This window comes from Ricinus communis, chromosome 5 (genome assembly GCF_019578655.1).
Source record: "Ricinus communis isolate WT05 ecotype wild-type chromosome 5, ASM1957865v1, whole genome shotgun sequence".
NCBI lineage: Eukaryota > Viridiplantae > Streptophyta > Magnoliopsida > Malpighiales > Euphorbiaceae > Ricinus > Ricinus communis.
In genome coordinates, this window is record NC_063260.1 from 26451804 (window position 1) to 26471818 (window position 20015).

The 20015-nt window shown below is 35.9% G+C and overlaps 3 protein-coding genes and 1 non-coding gene across 9 annotated transcripts; all 4 read left to right on the plus strand.

Annotated features, from left to right (window-relative positions):
• The first annotated feature begins 682 nt into the window (after positions 1–682).
• LOC8288018 lies at positions 683–8823 on the plus strand. Its single transcript, XM_002509922.4, has 15 exons — positions 683–829; positions 1824–1983; positions 2079–2187; positions 2274–2356; positions 2671–2734; positions 2854–2971; positions 3255–3409; positions 4456–4512; positions 6344–6416; positions 6693–6824; positions 7499–7536; positions 7656–7706; positions 7907–8074; positions 8153–8265; positions 8457–8823. Exons 2-15 carry the CDS (start codon positions 1859–1861, stop codon positions 8578–8580), a joined length of 1410 nt encoding a protein of 469 aa, XP_002509968.2. The 5' UTR covers positions 683–829; positions 1824–1858; the 3' UTR covers positions 8581–8823.
• A 1206-nt stretch (positions 8824–10029) lies between these two features.
• Positions 10030–14000, plus strand: LOC8288020. Its single transcript, XM_002509924.4, has 7 exons — positions 10030–10236; positions 10830–10896; positions 10982–11040; positions 11130–11219; positions 11324–11463; positions 13217–13271; positions 13530–14000. The coding sequence occupies exons 2-7, from the start codon at positions 10830–10832 to the stop codon at positions 13743–13745; spliced, it is 627 nt and encodes a 208-aa protein (XP_002509970.2). The 5' UTR covers positions 10030–10236; the 3' UTR covers positions 13746–14000.
• A 1214-nt stretch (positions 14001–15214) lies between these two features.
• TRNAA-CGC lies at positions 15215–15287 on the plus strand. The gene has a single exon. It is a non-coding gene; the product is annotated as a tRNA-Ala (tRNA).
• Positions 15288–15394: 107 nt separating this feature from the next.
• Positions 15395–19890, plus strand: LOC8288044. 6 transcript variants are annotated; one of them, XM_002509925.3, is made up of 12 exons: positions 15400–15951; positions 16047–16195; positions 16286–16363; positions 16477–16556; positions 16769–16853; positions 17186–17605; positions 18167–18274; positions 18556–18623; positions 18747–18834; positions 18983–19054; positions 19136–19189; positions 19339–19890. In XM_002509925.3, exons 1-12 carry the CDS (start codon positions 15522–15524, stop codon positions 19417–19419), a joined length of 1713 nt encoding a protein of 570 aa, XP_002509971.2. In that variant the 5' UTR covers positions 15400–15521; the 3' UTR covers positions 19420–19890. The 6 variants fall into 6 exon arrangements, 3 of the variants coding, with proteins under 3 accessions (XP_015571057.2, XP_048229838.1, XP_002509971.2); XR_001534819.2 differs by lacking the exons at positions 19136–19189; positions 19339–19890 and adding an exon at positions 18344–18395 and having other exon boundaries at positions 15395–15951; XR_007215790.1 differs by lacking the exons at positions 19136–19189; positions 19339–19890 and adding an exon at positions 18344–18395 and having other exon boundaries at positions 15395–15951; positions 18556–18646; positions 18983–19009.
• Positions 19891–20015: the final 125 nt, after the last annotated feature.

Here is a 20015-nt window from a genome sequence, read left to right on the forward strand (position 1 = left end):
CATTTTCAGTCGAATTTATTAACTAATTTATTTTGGACTAAGTTCCGAGTTTTAGAAGAAAAATAATTCCTTGGGCTTCTGAGTTCCAAACCAATATCAGAGGTATATCCTCCAGTGGACTCATAATACATAATTCTTCATAATAAAATGATTTAATATTAGATCAGATATGATGATTCGTAACTTCACAAGTCTAATTTCTAAACCCAAGTTTAAAAATCACATAGATGCTACAAACCTGTACTTAAATTGACGCTACAACGACTAAATAGTTAGCCAATATTTGAATGTTATCAATTAAAGGTTGGGGTAACAAACATTACCAATGATTATTAAAATTTCATTTTTATCATTTAACCTACCAACTTAATTTTAAAATTTATTACTTTTATTGGAATCACAGGTGGTCCAACCACAGATGAGCTAAACGAGTATATAAATAATAGTTTTAGTCCTTGAATAAATTATAAGGAAAACAATTAGACATCTTTGTTTTATGTTTCTAATTTTTAAAATCCATTTTCTGTAAAAACAAAGCAAAGGATTAAAGAAGATCTTATAGTAGGATTTGGCAATGATGACTAACTATGAAAAGGAGTAAGGTTGGAGGATAAAATAGTCTTTTCAAGTTGGTGTAAACCATTAGGACTCAGGATTTGGCAACTGAAAAAAACTGTTTAACTATACCAACCGGTCACATCGTATCTCATGGTGGTCAAACAACTTTCCTTGAGCTCAAGCAGTAGAGACCTCCATTATCTTCTCTTCTGTTAATAATTAATAATACAAAAAAAAAAGGGGGCGGGTCTTTGTTCTTAAGACAAATACGGTAAGTAACCCATATTATCTTTCTTCTTACATTCTCAATTGATCTGTTATGTTTTTCTATGAGCTGCAAATTATGTAAGTTTTGTTTCTAATGGCAATCGATGCTGTTATGAGATTGATTTGATTTACTTGATGTGTTTTTGTTGTTTTTTATTTTCTTATCTCGATGATGTGCAAACTGCAATAGTTAAAGAATTTAGCTCAGAATTGCTCTGTCCGTGCTGTGTTTGTGCTCTGTGCGATATCAATTTAAGAACTTGTTATTCGTGATCTGAATTTTCTTGATTTGAGTTTTATTAAGCTTTTTAATAAAGAGTAAGAATCGTGTGGTTAACTTATTAACCTTGATCGTTTTTTTTTTCTCAATATAATTAAGTTTTAAGTTCTTGAAGGCGTATTGATCTTAAGTTTTTCATGTATATATTTTTTGGGTTAAGTAATATGTCAAGGATTTCTAATCGATATGCCTTCTTGGAGCAAGTGATCCATTACTAATTCCAAGTGCCACGACAATCTTAGGGCTTTCAATTTGATTGCCTGAATTCGGATCATGCTTCCTATCCATCTCCGTGACACAAAAAACTATTCTTCTGATGTGTTAGCTTTTTGCAGCGGCTAGGTGTTTATCTGCTCGTGGTTGATAGAGATTAAAACAATAATGAGTAGACTAGGAATGCAAAGTTTCTGTTAGTAAATTATGATACAGGAAATATGAATCTATCTTCTTGTTAAACTAAGGAGATTTACAGGTGTAATAACTACTAAGGTTCCTATCTCGTACAATAATTGCTTTTATATACCTGAGGAGAAAATCATAAATAATAGAGCAAATATCTACATCCTCCAGCTGTAATGGTCCCAGCTGATAAAATCTAGTACATTAGCAACCTTCAATGGAGTTCATATTTTGTTTGGACTGAAAGTTTTCTTCTATTTTCTTTAATTATTTTCTAGTGCACAAATCCTCGATATGACTTTATGCTCCCTGGTCAAAGGTTTGCTCCTTCTTGTGAAGTGAATAGATAGCTTCATGGATGATGGTCTTGGGAAGATAAAGATTGTCCCAGATCACTTTCAAGTTTCAACTTCTAGTGAAGACACTCCTCAAAGGAATACTTTATCTAATCTGCAGCCTAGAATCGAAAATTTACCCAGGTACCTAATTTTTTTCCCTGAAGGAAAGAATAAGTAAAGCTCAATGCAGAAGAATTTTAGTTGATTTCAGTTCAGCTTCTTTTGATTTAGAATAGGTCCAGAAGCCGTTTCTGGGCTGGAAGAAAGCTAAAGAGTGCTGCACTCATGTTGAATTTGTTTAGCTTACGGGGATTCCCATGGGGTTCTGCGAATGGTCAGGAAAAGGTTCATTGAATAGCCATTTAGTTTTCTTTATTATTGGTATTGGATACTACATGTTCTTTAACCATCGGAACATATTTGGTTTGCAGGTTGAGTTGACTGTGGCAGAGCTGGAATCCCTTCGATCAGAACTTGCTGATATAGAAGAGAGGGAAGCTCACTTGAAAGCACAGTAAGGGCAACTTGATCCTGCACTTTGAAACCGTGATGGGTGATTTTTCTTAAGGACTATTAATTCTATACATTGTCAGTGATTACTTTTATCTGTTCTTTTTTTTAATTGTATCATAAGATATGTGCACCAAAGAAAGTGATGCAGTAACTCCATTAAAATATAAAGAAAATGAAAAACCGTGTTTCTTTATGATATTGCATTTTCCATTGTTGATTATCTTCAATGTGGAAAACCAATATACTGAATGTTGTGCTTTATAAATCATTTCTGTCTTTTGGCATACCAATAGTTAAATTCTTCTCTTGGTACAGGTTGGAACATGTTGATGAAATTCTGCGCTCTGCTCGCTTCTCTGGCTACTTGTATATTCGCAGTGTACTATGTTGCTCCATCTATCTTGTCTTACTTTCTATCCATTCATGCTGCAAAAGTGCACATTGCGTTTATAACATATGTTTTACCTCTATGTCCTGTTTTCTTTTCTTCTTTTACAGAGGTGGACAGCTTTACCTGGAGAACCTCCCCCAATTGATGATACTGATGTTGATGATTGGCTTCCTCGCTTTGTTGTCCTTCATGGGCCTTGCATCTTCTTTTATTTGTTGTCCACGGGTAACTGCTTTCTACTAATGCTCCCTACTTTTAGCTACAAACATGGAAGAATTATTACATGGTCCTTGCTTCTTCAGTCAAATGTGGGAGCCATAATGTATATGAGATTATGAGCTGAGGAACTCTAGCTTTGGTCCTATAAAGTTATTTCAATATATGTCTGATCTAAGAAATTCAATTTTGTTTTAGAGCATGAAAATGCATTACTCTTTTGCATTTACACTTATTTTTTTATTTAAACTGGTTGCATATCTCATGCTAATGGAAATAGAAATTTATGCAGATTTGAGTCCTCAGGATTCCACTCTGCTGTCTGATATTGTTGAAGTGGGTTCTTTGCCAAGCTTTACACGAGAAGATGATGAGCCATGGTATTCCTTTTATATCTTAACTCGCCATGGGCTGCGGTATGAGTGCTCAAGTATTTCTAAAATACAGGTACTTGCAGTATTAGTCATGTCCTCAGTGTTGGGGCAGTGTGCACAAGATAGTTTTTTCTTCAGAACACTCGTTTATAGGCAAGAGTAACACGTTAATACCATGTCTATTAGTTGGAATCATAAGATTAATGTTGCACCAAACTCGGTACAACAGGTATTTAATTTTAAAATTTGTCAATGGTGGGCCCTTATGTGGGAATGACCACCACTAACAAATCTCCCCCGTCCGCCTATATAAAGAGAGCTCCACTATTCCTGCTGTGGAACGACATAATTCAAACTTTCCTTGGTAGAATCTTCGTGAACATATCTTATCCATCCTCATTGGTATGGATCTTCTCAAACTGTAGTAGCTTCATCTCCAATGCATTTGTGATCCAGTAATACCTTACAGCAATATGTTTTCAGAGACTTCTAATGGTGACTTGTAGATTTTGAGCCTTGAATATATATCTTCATAATAAGCTTCCAGTGGCAGTGACAATTAATCTTGCTGAAATTCTGTGCACCCGAATTTCCTGTCTTGCCTAATTAACTCCAATCGAGAGCTGAAGGACATCAGGGAGGCAGCGTAACATTTGAATGGTCTATGATCATGTACACATTTCTTTGGATCTTCTTGAGTCAGTTTCCTTTATAATTATTTTTCCAAAATGGAAGGATTGATTTTGTTGTGCCCAAGGAATGGGACGAAAGCAGTTGTCCATCCCTCCAACTTCTTCCTCCTATTTCATCCCTCCAACTTCTTCCTCCTATTCCATCCCTCCCTTTTTCTTTCCACCTGCTCAACCTCCCAACTGAATATACGTACAGTAAGACTGCACTAAATCATCTTGTAACTAATTTTGGTAGAGATGTTCTCTTTGTTGCATGGCCACTATCTGGGAAATGTTTGATGGATGAGAAGTTCTTTTTCATGTGAGAATCTTGAATTTTCTATCATCTAAAGGCATGTTTTGCAGAATTTTTAAAAATAATGTTACAAGCATAATCAAATAAAAATTTATAAATGAGCTGTTCCTTAATTTTTCTTCCTTTTCTCAGGTGGGTTCATGGTTAACAGCATTACAAGCCAACTTCAAGCCTGATTCTGATACAAAAGCTACGAACGGTTCAAGTGAAATGTGAATCATTTACAAGTTTTTACCTGTAAGCTGTACATAGGCCAAAATTTGGTGGTTAACCGTAGGTCAGTCAAATTATTAGATTGGAACATGATGTAACTAACTCGATTCGTTATGTCTTTGTACATAGAAAACACAAAATAAAAGAACAGGAACTGATGTTGTGCCAATCATTATGGGGCCAGAAATATGTTTCGCAGGGTCAACTAAACACAAAAGTTATTTCATTCTTTCATTTTGTTGAATCTGTGACTTTTTATGCAATGCTGAATAGTATGCAGTAGTACCCTTGCCGCGGGTTTTGTTGCTCTCGGTACCTGCAATTTAATCAAGAAGAGGATAATCCTTGCAAAGTACAAGAAGCAAGATTTCATCTGAAGCTTTTGCAGTAATACCATGTGAAACACAGCAATCTCCCTTTTGGCTCCTTGAAGCTACCTGTGCATTTCATTCAGCCGTACGCAAGCATTGCTCATTTTTGGCATTTTGTCTCAAGTTCCCCTTTTTGTTTCTTTACAAAATGATAAACCCAACCGTTTCCAGGCCTTAATTATAAGCATCTGATTATCTTTCAAGTCTCAACTCTTGTGAACTGCAGGTGGGAACTAAACAATATTCTTGAGACAATAGTAGTGCAATTAAGAAGGTTTTATTGTCCCTTTTTCTTGTTAGGACCTAACCAAGGTAGGTATCCATCAGTCAGTCACTAATGCATCTATAATTCTGAACCAAACAGCAAAGCTTCTTTGCCGTATCTCTTTACAGCGAATAGGGTTCTTGTTAAGACAGAATAAGTACCCACTTGTCCCCATCCCATGACATCCAGGCATCCAATAGTACGTCAAGTATTGGCTCAGGGGAAGTTTCTCATTGACAAATAGAACAAATAAAAGAACCATCCTCCTTTTAACAAATGCCCATCAATCTGGTAAATTATGGCAATATTCACGAGGTAGATTTATGAAAATTATCTTGTTTTTAGTTCAAGTTGCTGTTCTTTTTTCTTTAATTAAGAACTAATATTCAAATTAATATTAGATTCATGAGACGCTAAGTGTGACTTTAGGCCTAATAAACAAAAACAAAAAGCATTTCTCTCGTTATAACCTAATCATTGAATTAAAGTAAATCCTCTTTTCATCTTGTTTGAGAAACTCAAATGATTGAAAGATGGAAATGTTGTCCCATAATCATGAATAGGACCATTCTTCTTTTTGCTATTAACTTTTGGAGAATGCTAGCTTGTCTCATCTCTTTACTAACTGTAATTTCATTATTTATTAACTGATTTTACTTTGTGGAGCAATGATTTTTAGAATCACAAAAGCTTATTTTGATTTTTATAGACGAAAATCAATTAGGATGAACAAGCCCTTTATTTGGATTTGAAACATAATTGCACTTGCCTTTTTTATTATTTTTCGCAAGCAACAAATTTGGATATCAAATAACATCAACTAATCCGTTGAATTAAAATTAAAAATCAACTGAGTTGGAGTCATTCTTTTAGCGTATAATTTAGAGTTCAAAAACAATTAGAAGTCTATTAATTAAAAAGAAAATTAAAGAAACAAACAAAATAATTAAAATCCGAGGCCGTTAGTTAGATTTGACGGATCATCACATTGTCGGGTAGGGTTTGACTACACGGTAGCACAGAAACCAACACAACCTTATATTTACACGCACAACGTAAGTATTACACACTTTGCTTTCACTGTCTCTCACTCTTATCAGCTCCATTTCTCTCTCCGTTCACAGAGTTCCAGCTTCTGCTTGTTCCATAGAAAATAAATATGAGCTCTCAGATTATCAGATCTGCTTCTAGAGCTGCCAGGTCCCTTCTTTCTGCTTCCAAGACCTCGTCTTGTTTCTACTCTGGTAAATCTCTTTTCTTTCCCATTTTCATCAATCTGTTATATTCCAAACTTTCTTTCTCTTGGTTGGATTTATGTTGATATTAATGCTGAATAATGAATCTCTCCTAATGGGTTTTCTTTCTTCTTAATCTTTTATGTGAATTTCTAATGTTCTTGAATCGGGATTTCTATTTTAATGAGGTTTTCTTGATAACTGATTTGACAAGCTTGTGACTTATGTTTCTTTAGGGAACTTTTTGGTAATAATAATAACTGAGTATTGTATGGTCATTTGTAGAAGGACGAGCTGTAGCTGCAGCAGTTTCATTAAGTGGAAAGGCTTCTTTCTTAGCTTCAGCTTTTCGGAAGACTGGTTCTTCAACTGTTTCTGCACAATGGATTTCAGGAGCCCTTGCAATTCCTGCTGCAGGTTTTGATTATTCTGCTATCATTTTGATTTTCGTGCGCTTCGTTTTGTGGTTGAGATCACAATTTAAAAGCAATGTGCATATGTCATTCATTTTGTGCATGTCTGGAATATAAAGAGAGGAAGAGGGAGAGGAAAACTTGGTTTTATTTGTAAAAAAGCTGAGCAGAGATACAAACAACTGATTATTTTCAAAACGGAAAGTGAACAGGAGCCTTGTCCCTTTGCTCTAGTTTTTGGCATTGTGGCTTCCTGGACCTCTTCTACAAGAATCACACTATGCTTAAGCATGGCGATGGAGAAGATTTTGTTGGCATAGGATGGATTCTGGACTTGATAACAGTTCTCCCATACATTGTCCCTGAACCCAAAAAATTTTGGTGATCATAATGCTTCTCTGGAATGAGAGAAGCATGCATTATTCCTTGTGAGATTTATCCATATGGTATTGATTCTATAAACTTATATTTGTTTATAATGTTGCTGTAAGCAACATAGAGATATATGATCCTTGTTTGATTTAAAACTAAACTGATAACAGAATAGGAAGGATAGACTGTGTGTCCATCAATTCGTTTGGTTCTATGAGATCATTTCTGATTACTTTTTTCTCTTCTTCTGCCTTTTTTTTAAATTTAAATAAAGTGTTTCTAATTTTGTATTCTTTGTTTTTGTAGTTTACATGCTCCAGGAGCAGGAAGCACATGCTGCAGAGGTACTCTAATCAGCATTTAATTCTGTATCGATTAATGTTACCTACTGTTCTCTTCCTTTATTGCCTATTCATTTGTTAGAACTTGAACATATATAAGGTTTTGTGGGTTCTTTATGCAGATGGAGCGCACTTTCATTGCAATCAAGCCTGATGGAGTGCAGAGAGGACTGGTAAGACAAGCATCTTACTTGTATTTATTATTATCTAATAGGCCTTAACCTTCCTTAGCAATTCTTTTTGCTCTAGCTTAAATCGAGATAGTAATATTTACTCAAGTTATATTTGGCTTGCTGTATTTGTATCTAGTAGATATCTTTTGGATGAGGATCTTTTCTGGGAACTTCTACTCTAAACTTGCCTTTTGTTTCAGATTGCAGAAATCGTTGCTCGTTTTGAGCGTAAAGGGTTCAAGCTTGTAGGAATTAAAGTTGTGGTTCCTTCAAAGGAATTTGCTCAGAAGCATTATCATGATCTGAAGGAAAGACCCTTCTTTAGCGGTCTCTGTGACTTCCTTAGCTCGGGTCCTGTTATTGCCATGGTATGAAAAACCTGAATTCTCTTCTTAATGTTTTGACATCTACTTCCGAGTCTTACAGAACTGATCCAACTCGTGCAGGTCTGGGAGGGAGAAGGAGTGATTAAATATGGGCGGAAACTCATTGGAGCAACAGATCCCCAGAAATCAGAACCTGGAACTATCAGAGGTGATCTAGCCGTTGTTGTGGGAAGGTATTAACTTGAATTTAGTCAAATAATTAGTTTGCTAGATCTGATAACATGATATCGTCTTTCCTTGCTGTCTATTGCAGTTTAGTGAATCGTCACCTAGAAATTGCATCTAGTCGCTGAACTCATGTGAGAATTGTGCCATTATTTACCAGATGTGCTCTATGGTTGCTTAATATTGTTTTTCCATGTAGGAATATCATCCATGGAAGTGATGGCCCAGAAACTGCCAAGGATGAGATTAACCTGTGGTTCAAACCAGAGGAATTGGTCAGCTATGCAAGCAATGCTGAGAAATGGATCTATGGAGTCAACTGACGAAAGATGGCTTTCCCATTTTGTTCAGGAACTTTAGGTCCCACATGGGAAGAATCATAATCATAATCATTAGAATAAAATTGTTTTCAGTGAGGTGAGTCACAATATTGTTTCGCCACAATCAACTGGCGTGATTAAAATTTAGCAATAATTTGTATACCTCCTTTTCCTTATCATGGACCCTAATCACATAACTGTGTAACTAATAAGTCCCAAGTTAAGTTCATTATTATTTTAGACCAATGGTTCCTTATGATTCATTGATGCTAATCAAATCTTAAATTCTTAGCTGTCATAATTGCAGCATCTTGAATTCGACATGTATGAACTAATTGCATTCTTATTTATTGTGGATGACACTAATCAACTTAATTTTACTGTTACTATTCCATAGGAGTACAAAGAGCTAATTAAAAGTTTGTATTATTACCCTTGAGCAATAAATATGTTGCAAACCCAATCAATTGAATTGAAATCATTATAGGTTACAGTAAAAATTATCATTATTAAATTAACCACGAAACAAGCTCGATTAAATTTGGATTAATGTGAAGAGAGTTAAATTAGTTATACATATTTACCATCAAATAATTAATTTGATGAATTTATGGCCTCATTTGGAATTAGATCTTTAGGATCCTTATCTAATGGAGAAACCTTTATAAATTAAATTATATATATTTCATATTTTATTAGGTAAAGTTATGATAAAATATATTTTATATTTTATTAGGTAAAGAGAATTTGGATTAACTTATATTTAATTGATATATTTTCTATGTACACACAAACTGAATTTAACAATTTAAAGTAAGATTTAGAGTATTAAAATATTATACTCGTAATAATAATAACAATTTAACTATGTTAGATTTCTAATCTTTAAACCTTTTAGAGCATTAGATATTTGAAGTAGAGAAGTGTAATTCTTAAAGATAGTTGGATTAAAATTTGGCTTTGTAGCTCCAGTAGTCGAATTTGATTTAACTTAAACTTAAAATTAAAATTAAGCTCTAATCTGTATCATTAAAAAAAACAATTTGCTTAAGATTTTAAGTTTGAGTGTATGATATATGAATATTTTAAAGAATTTATAACAGTATTTTATTTTAAATTAGTTGAATTAAGTTTGAATATGTACAAATAAGAAAACTAGAAGAAATTTGAAACTTTCTTTACAGCCAGATTTATATCTTTATATAATTTTCTCTGCTTTTGATACTATTGTTACACCCAGTTTAACCCCATCAAAACCAATGAACCATTGCCACATAGGCAAACACATTATTAATCTTGATGTGGCATATGCTACGAGACTTCGCCATCTTTTACCTTCCAATACATTATGATACCAGATTAATATTTTATGACAATTATTACGTCAGCCATCTGAATTAACGCGATAAATTAATCTGTTCAAGCGGACTTGAAATCTAAAACTGAGACAATATATTTAATCGAAAAAGTGAATTTAAAATCCGCCGAACACAGACACCGCGGAAATTATCATAAGATATCTCCTTTTTTTCTTTTTTCACTCTCGTATATTCCCGTCGCTCTGTGAGGTAAAACAACTCTTTCGTCGTCGTTTTTCGAAGTCTGCTTTCAAAACCCTAACCCTGATTTCTTTTCCAAACAACGATCTCGTTAAATTCAGTAAGTCTCTTTTCCCTTTATTATGTGTTATATGTCGTCTGTGTATTTGTATACTTGTAGTTTGGTTAATTTAGTCGTTCATTAATGTTTTCTTTAACGAATTTGGAAGAATGCTGTGCTAATGATGAGTTAATTGCTATAAAGCAAGAAGTAACTGGACTTTCTCGAGATGGAAATTTAGCTAGTTTTTTATTTTAGGGTTTTCTAGCAATATAGTCCAAGTGTTCTGTATTTTTCGAGTATGCATTTATTATGCTAGGGATCGGTGCTTAATCAGACATTAATCTTTATTGACCTTGAGTTGCGAATTCAGAAATCATTGGCTGTGCTTGGTTTAGCGGTAGTTCAAGTTTCAAACATTGGCATGTAGGTTTGGATTCTGGATAGTCCTCATTGGAGCTGTTTTATTTTTGTTTTTAAAATTGTGCATATTTTTTGTGTATGCTTACAAATTATTTCAGTTTTTATTTTCTTTTCTCGAGGAAACAAAATTTACTTCCTTTCTACGTGTCGGACCTTGCTATGGTTCTAAAATATTATGTTTTCTTGCTTATTTTCTTCTATGACTTATTGCTGTGCCCTTACTTTCATAGATGGCGACTAAACCACTTACACGTGAGGAAATTGCTAATACAGAAAAGAAGTTGGACATGCCATTAGGTATAAGCTCATCTCAAATTAATGACTTGAACTTATATTTTTGCTCATGAATTATTTGCTCATTTTTTTTTTTTTGTTATTTTAGACGACATCATCAAAATGTCAAAAAATACAACAAAACCCAAGAAGCTGCAAAGGGCTCCAGTATGTAGCTTTTCTATATGAGCTTGCTTTCATATCTTGTTCTAGGTTGGCACTTAATTGATGTCATTCAATACGTCTGACTCTTGCAGAATAAAAGTCAGAAACTTTTTAGTAATGTTGCACAAGAGAAAGCTTTGAAGGTGCAGCGTTATATGGACTCCAGACCCTTCGTTCGACAGGTATGGAGCTGCTGGTACCGCTAATCTGTGCTTTACTGCTACATTTTTTCTGGTTTTTATTTAATCAGATTACCCTCTCATCTGATTCATATTTTGATGACCAGGGGGCTTTAGCTAAAAAAAGGTCAAATTTTCAGGGGAACCAATTTCCTTTAACAACAGAGGTTGCTCGTAAAGCTGCATTTGCTCCCTTTCGCAGTAGGCCTTTTGATCGCAATGTGGTGGCTAATTCAGAAAAAGCAAGGTATTACGTTTTTAAATTGTTGTTTTTTGTGTATATTTGCAACTATGATTTTATAACTATTGTGAAGCAGTGGTTACAGGAGTTGCCCATCTTATCACTATATCTTATCATTTACTCCTTGCAGGTAACTATGATGACCTCTGCCATGTGGTCTTCTAGTTAATATTATTGTAACCTTCCATAGTGTTCTGGAACTTGAGTAGATGATTGGTTGTTGACAAGTGACCAGTTTTTGACTCTTCTTATTGCTGGCTTCTGCGCAAATTACTCAGAGTAGAATCCTGCATAGTGACTTGCACATGTCTGATGTGTGGTATTAGTGAATTAGGATGAGTGGTGAATGGATCCCATGGTGACTGAACATGGTTGGTTGGAAGTGGGCAATATTTCATTTGGGTAGGTTTTACAAGTAATGGGTTCTATATGATTGCAGCGACTTCATCTGAAGGGTGTTGGTTTATGAAATGTGCTGAATTTTTTATCCATTTAAAGGACGATAAAGGCGGGAGGGCTATGAAAATATGTTAGAAGTTTGATCTGTTGAAGTGATTCTGCACTCATGTTATGCAAAGAGAACCTATTTGTTAGATGTTTGACAATTTAACATTGTCCTCTCATTGTTACATAGGACTTATGGTGGTCTTGTCTTATCTTGTTTAGCAGCAGTGTCAACTGGGTAGTATGTCATTGCCTTTTCGAAGACATTCTTAACCTCTATTTATGGTCATCATTTTCCTTTTGGTTATGAAGAAGGGCGCAAGTCATGTTATCACTACTTACGGTTGTTTTTCTTATTGTTGAATTACTCCAATGTTAACTGCCACCTTTTTTATGAGCATGTAGATTGGTTGTATGATGGTTCATCCCTCTGCTCTCTCTTGTGATTGTCCTAGAACTCTGTCAGTTTTCTTGAATTAGCAAGATTTGCAATTGTGGAGTGTATGCTTGATTACCTGAAGTTAGAGATGACTAGTCTTCTGGAGAATGAAAATTAGTCTGCTGTTTAGTTAACTGTGTCTATAGTCGACTCTTTCCTTCCTTTTTCCTCAGCTGCCTATTACGTGACTGGTTCATTGGATTGGTGGCAGTGGTGATGGAGTTGGTGACAGTGGTGATGGACTTGATACAGCGTTATTGGTTGTAAAAATGGAGAGCTTTTGGCTTGCAAAAAAGGAGCTTAGTTAATCAATTGTGGTTTTGAGAAATTTCATTTAGCATAAAATCTGGATGGGGAATCATATGTTTCTTGTGCAAAGTATTTGTGGATTATGTGGGTTGCAGTAGCTATTCTTGCAACACCGATTTGGAAGTTGAAGTCTTCTGTTTGTTGAGCTGTATGGGTTGCATCCCTTAGTTCCCGTAGTAGTTCCTGAGTTGTGCTGCTACATGGTGATCCTAGGCTGTTATGTGCTAGCAAAGTGTTTCAAGTTCAAGACTTGAAGTCCGGATAATCTTCTGTAATTTGAAATCTTTTTGTGGAATTAAAAGAAAAGAAAAAATGGAAGAGAACTGGTCTTCACTTTTTTCAAGTAACATCTGTGATCTAAAATGGTCTGTATTTAATTCTCTTAATTCAATGTAATTTCGTCAGCATGGTAAGGCCTTCTAGTCTCAACCAAGGCAGATTTTATGTATGCTATTCTTATGACACTGATCATGATGCTGGCAAGTCTGCAGGCTCTATTTTCATTTGGGGATCAGTTGCTTGATAGAGTTTCTTTGTTTGAGTGTCATTTCAATTTTCTGTATGCAGGAATCGAGCGCTAATGGTTCAGAGGAGGGCTGCAAATGGAGGATTTGCTGCAAAGGTATTCTTCCATCTCATGGTCTGCTCTGTGCTTTCCTATTTGTGAAATCGCTATAATCCTCGGCAGATTTATCTGACTCGTGTAATAAAAGATGAATAAGCTGCAATTGGTTCCTTTTGTATTATGCTCTTGGCGATTTGCTTGTTTGTAGGGTAACAACAGCGAAATGACACTTTTAATTGTTAAAGCAGCAAAATGATACTTTTAGTTTTGTTAAAGCAGCAAAATGATGTTGTCCTGGTTTATTTTGCTGTGCAGTCAACACAACAGCAGCAGCAGCAGCATCGAGAGCAACAGCAGCAGCAGCAAGGGGATGGTGGTGGTAAGCCAAGGCCTCGAACACTGGATTTGCGGTTTGCCAACATGAAGGAGGAGAGGATGAGAGTCTTGTCAAGGCGGAATAATGCTGTACAACACAATGGCAATGGCGGTCGTCCAAGGGTGCCATGGGCAAGAGGCCGATTTGGCTACTAAATCATGAATTATTACAAGATGTCAGCTAAAATGGCAGCTCTTGGTGCTAAAGCAAAGGTGTTGAAGTTCATGTCCTTCTTGGTCTTCCTGATTACCCGCTTGATGGAAGTTGGGGTAGCTGAGTTGGCCAAAAGTGAAACCTAGTTTCTTCGTTGTTATTATAGTTGTCTGTTTTGCATTGTTATATTGAATCGCAACTTCTGTCTTGGTGCTTCTTTGGCTATATCATCAAAGGATATTAAAATGTTTGTCCAATGCTTTGTTTTTTATTCTCCTCTGGCCCGCAATGGGAAGATTGTGTGCGCATCTGGTTATCCATTTGAAAGGAAAGGTTCTAAATGTGCAGACTCTTGCGCCATTTGTCGGTGGGGTTACAATTTATAAGGATTGGCTGATGTGATGGTAGTGAAGAGGCAATTTTGGCCTTTTTTCCACTGACCTTTTCATTTTTCCTGTTGGAATTGAGGGCAGGGTATGATATTTTTGCCAATGACGGATGGAAAAGTGGAAAACCCTATCCCCAATGAAGTGGTAACCAATAATTAGTTTAGTTTGGATGCTATTGTTCTAATAATCTGTTAGTATATATAAAATAACTTTCAAATTGATTTGAGGGGCAGAATAGACATTTGAGATTCTCATTTCGTATGTTCTCTTACCACATTAAGAAAACGACGGCGTATCTGTTTTAAAGGGGGGTACAAATAGTAAATTTGTAAATTGTTTCACATTCCAACGTACACTTTCATTTCACATATATAACGGTACAGCGGCGCCGTTCTAGAAAGGTAAGGATCTGTGTCTTTTTTTTTTCTTTCTTCCTATTCTCTAGACGTAAAATCTAAAAGAAGAAAATCTTTCTCTTCTCTCTTGTTTTTTCATTTTTTTTTCTGTTCTCTATTCTTCCTCTACCCATCGATAGATGCATCTTTTATCTTCTATAATTTCTTTGTCATAATATAAGGAAAAAAAATATATATATCATTTCGAAGGCAGTAGGAGAAAGAGAAAAAATGACTATGATATAATGATTTTACATACGGGAATGGCCGTAAAGTATTTTACATTTATTATAAAAATATTTAATAAGTTAGTATATAATAATAAATAAAATGTTAAAAAATATTTCGGTAGATATATTGTAAATAATTCAAAAATGAATAAGGAGGATATTACTAAATTTAAAATATTTGATAGTAAATCTTAACACACTATATAAATAAAAATCAATAACCAAATTAACATACGATACAGTGGGTGTGCGTGCTCTCGTGTTACTTCTTCTCCCCCGATTCCCCTCTAGGAGAGCTTGACCCCAAGCTAAAGAAAAGCAAAGCTGAATGCCGTTCCTGTGGAGATCCATCATCCATGTACCCTGCTATTCCCTCATGCTTCGGCAAAAGCTTCTCTTTCGTATTCTACGATGGAAGCAGACTCCAACAAAATGAAGTCAGAAGTATATCCATCATGGGGTTGTAGCTCATATGGTAGAGCGCTCGCTTCGCATGCGAGAGGCACGGGGTTCGATTCCCCGCAGCTCCATTTCATTTTAAATTGTTTTTGAATCGTAGTTTCTTTTTTTTTTTCTTGGTCATCGACGGCTCAAGTAAAATCCTGATGGATATAGACAAGACAAACACCCCCTCGCCTCCTGTCTTTACAACCTCTCGTTTCTAATCTCTTAAAACACAGTTCATCCTCTCTTCAAACAATGACCCTTCCGCCATTAACAAATTGGAAACAATCTCTTGTTCCTCTATTCCAGGCTGCAGTATAATGACTCTACTGAACTTAAGCTCTCCTTTACTCTCTTGCCCTCCTCACATTCCTAAACTTGCTTTTAATAATAAATCAAACTTCACTCTCTTATCTCTCTTACTCTCCACTTCCTCTTCCTTCAAACCTTCACCCTTCCCCCCTTCTAGATCCTTCTCCTCCAAATCAAAAGCTTCACTAAGTGAGGACAATGGCAGTTCCATCCCAGTCCCTGACCTCCTTTTATCTGCCAATGAAGACTCCCTTGCCCGTCTCTCTTCTTCTAGAGACGCCGACGAAGCTTTACAATTGATATCCGAAATTTCGGGTAGACGTAGCGGTTTGGTTAGTATTTCCGATTCTTGCGCTATTATAACCGCTGCGCTTGATCGCAATAATGCTGACCTCGCATTATCTATTTTCTATTCCATGCGTTCCAGCTTCGATCAAGGTCAATTTCCATTTTCTCACTATTCTTTTTTACTTCTATTGGTATTTTTTTTAATTGTGCTATGAATTTAGAAATGGTTTGTGCATAATTAATAGGTGTTAGTGAAAATGGATGGAAGTGGTCAAGGCCGGATGTGAGTGTTTACACTCTGTTAGTTCAAGGTCTTGCTTCTGCATTAAAAGTTTCTGATGCACTTAAGACTATTGATTATATTTGTCGAGTTGGAGTATCTCCTGGTGAAGAGGTATGGGACTTTTCTTTTATTTTTCTGCGCATTTTTTGTATAGCTATATGCTAAAGTTCCTCCATTTATTTTTAATTTTTTCTTTTGTAGGTTCCTTTTGGTAAGGTTGTTAGATGTCCATCTTGTAAAATAGCTGTTGCTGTTGCACAGCCCCAGCATGGTATTCAGGTAATGAAAGATAAGGTTTGCTATTCTCCAGAGTAATGCTCACATTGCAATTTCATATTTGTTACTATTCGAATTAGTTTATCATCTTTTGTAATGTGAACTATCTGCTGTAGATTGCCTCTTGTTCCAAGTGCCGTTACAAGTATGAGCTTGTTTCTGGGGACATAACTACTATAAACTCGGAGGAAATCAGGTTGGTTTGGTTTTTGACTGTGTGATTTCTATCACATCAGTAATCTGCATGAAATGCTTTAAAAATGCATGGCTGATGTTATAGTCTAATATTGTTTCTTGAACAAAGTTTATCTCCTGGAGAGTGAGACGTATGATTTCACAATATTTTAGTGTATGATGTTGATCCTGGAATATTACTTTTTCTAAAGGAACTCCTCCTGCCGAACGCAGTAAGGATCTTCCAGCATGGGAAAGAGGGCTAAGATTTCTGCAACTCATGAAGAGAAGCATTCCTACTGCCGTTCATTCCATTGTGGTACAGTATTCTTGATCTTTATTGCTAATTTATGTTTATGCTCTTTCTACTTGTCTCAGTTGCTTTTCTTACTTTCAAAATATTAATTAATATAGTGCTATATGTGTACTTATAATGCAAACCATATTTGTCGATTGATCAAGTGTAATATCTGGCATGAAAATGAATATGGTGTGATGGCTGTGCTTTTTTGTGCATCACCAGTAACGGTCTTTAGGTTTCCTAAGTTGTCTAGTTCTTAGTCGGAATCACATAATATTTCTATGTTTGCCAATTCAGCGGAGATTTATGCAGTATTATATTAACCTTCTATTTGCATTTCTACTTTCCAGGTGCAGACCCCATCTGGTTCGGCCCGCACACATAGGTTTGCTACTGAAACAGTTGATCTTCCAGCTCAAGAAGGTGAAAGGGTGACCATTGCTTCAGCAGCTCCATCAAATGTGTATAGAAATGTGGGCCCCTTTAAATTTAGTCCAAAGGCTCCGAATACATATCCAGGAGAACCTATGTGCCTGACGAACCATGAAAATGGTCAGGAATCACCATTACTAAGAGCACCCGTAAAAGATGGAAATTTATCCCTACTTAACCCCTCCGTCCTTATTCCACTTCTTGCTGTTCTTGCCACTGGAGATGCTGCATCTGGAATTATTGATCCCAGTTTGCCTCAGTTCCTTTCTGTTGCTGCTATTGCATCTCTTGGTGTAGGAGCGACTCTAAATTCATTGGTTTTGCCACAATTGAATCAGGTGAGCTACTATCTTCACATGCCCTAAAAAATCCCTTTCATTGGTAGTTATATTAAGTTCTTTCTTTCACTGAGATCCCAAGCGTACATTTTAAGTCTCTCATCGCTTCCACTGCCAAGTTTTGAACTTTCAATTACCACAAACAGCAGCTGCTTATTATTTTTTCTTCTTTTCTCTTCATTTTTCTTGGAATCTGGAAGAGGCCAGATTTCTATTCTCAGTTTTTGAGAATAGATAGTTCTTATCAAGGATAGTTATAATATTTAAACTATAGGCACAATGAGACTCGATTCCTCCTGATACGTCAGTGCATGCTTCTTTTATATTCCCTTGAACATGTGGGTACTCTGCTCCCAAATTTCTGGTACACAGAAGTTGTGGACGTCGGCTTGTATATGTTGCTGTGTTATAAGCTGTTTGTTCAATGAAGTAAATTTTAACTGAACAATTTGTATGAATTTGTTTAGTTCTGCAACTTGTGTTAGATTTTAATTTGCTGACCTTGTAACGGATTGTTCTCTAGAGAACCAAAACCAACAAATATTTCTTTGGTGATTTCAGCTTCCTCAGAAGTCAGTGGACACAGTTGCAATCAAGCAGCAGCTTTTATCTCAATATGATGTACTTCAGTCTCGTATCAGGGACCTAAAAGTAGCTGCTGAGAAAGAGGTATGCTCCTAATTCTTTCTTTTTTTAATATTTTCACAAGCTTCATAGTTCAGAGTGTTTTTTAAGCAGCCTTGTCGCGTCTGTTGGAGCACAAATCCAAAGAAGTTATGCACCATTGCATGTATGAAATGGAAACTCTTTCAACCTTGAATTTTTAGTAAAGTTTTGGGTTTATAGTTTGACAGTGACCAATGCTTTCGTTCACCTATTATACCTCTTCCTTGGTCCATTGTTTACTGCAGTCTTGAATCTGTGTAATAAGCTGGTTTATTCCTCTGTAGGTCTGGATGTTGGCTCGGATGTGCCAACTAGAGAACAAAATTTTTGCTGTGGGAGAACCCTCTTATCGGTGAAACCCTCCTAACTTTGCTAGTAGCATTTCTTACTTAACACTTTTACTGGAAATCTGATCCATGTGTCTGATCTCTTCTTTAGGTTCACTAGTCTAAAACATGCTTATTGTTTCTCTCAGTGCTCGGAGAACTAGAGTCAAAAGGGTTCGAGAAGGGTTAGAAATTTCTCTTAAGGGAAGGATTGAACTCATTGACAGCTATGCTAGAGTACGTCTTCTATGCTAGTGAAAAGAACATCTTAAGTCATTGCCCAAAATCTGCCCATCTCCTTACTCTCATCCCAATAAGATGTGTCTGCATGTGTTTTTGCCTTTAAACTGCCATGATTTAACATTTAGTTCCCACTAATTTTCAGATTTCTTCAATGATTGAGATTGAGGTAGAAATGGACTCTGATGTTCTTGCTGCAGAAGCCGTGGGCAATGCAGTATGTGATGCTTGTTTATTTTCGCTCCTGTGGTTGATGAGCAGTAAATGAAGTTATTAACTGTATGGTTGTTGTTTGCAGGAAACGATTGCTGAACAGATCCAACAAATCATGGAGCTAGAGAATCTTGAGGAGGTGTATGCCTGTGATTTTCCTCTATTTAATATTCTTGAGACAGTTTTGCTTTGAATGAATACCCAAATTAGAGTTCTCATACGCTTTGATTATAATAATTGCACAAGCTTATAACAAATGCTTATAACCTTTTTTCCTATTTAACTCAGAGATGGAAACTACAAGCTGAAGCAAATGATGAGGCTGAGAGACTTCTCAGTTCCCAAACTATGCCTACGGAGCGGGTTTAGACATGTTACAGGTTGTCTGTTTGAACTGAACATCTTCCAGTCTGCAATTTTTTCAGCGATAAACCTCATAATTTGGTCTCAAGATTCTGCTATGGGAAATCATTTTTGCTGATAAAACTGAAACGCGGGAAACAAATCATCATTACCTGACTGTTTGTCTCAAGAGTTAAGATATTTTCAATTGTGGAGATGAAGTATCAATGCACTGGAGCATAGGTGGTTGGTGGGATGTGGTCGAGCTCATAATTGTTTCAGCAGCTCATTTGAGCATGGGCGGTACACAGGTACTCTTATGTATAGATAATACTACTATATCTCTCACAATAGAAATCATGAAATTCATCACCTCACTTTGCTTGCGAGGTAGAATTATTTGTACAAATTTAATCTCTCCCGTTCCGGAGTTACTGTACATAGGAAACTGTGATTTCTGCATAAAGAAGTGAAAATCCAGTCAATTCACGTATGAAATTTGGATTGCTTAGCCAGGATTAAAATGTAAAAGAACAAAAAGGACGTCCCCTTTTTCTTTAAAAATAAAAAAGAAGAAAATAGTGGGAATCTGCTGCATTGTCAATCCTTTTCTATTACACTTA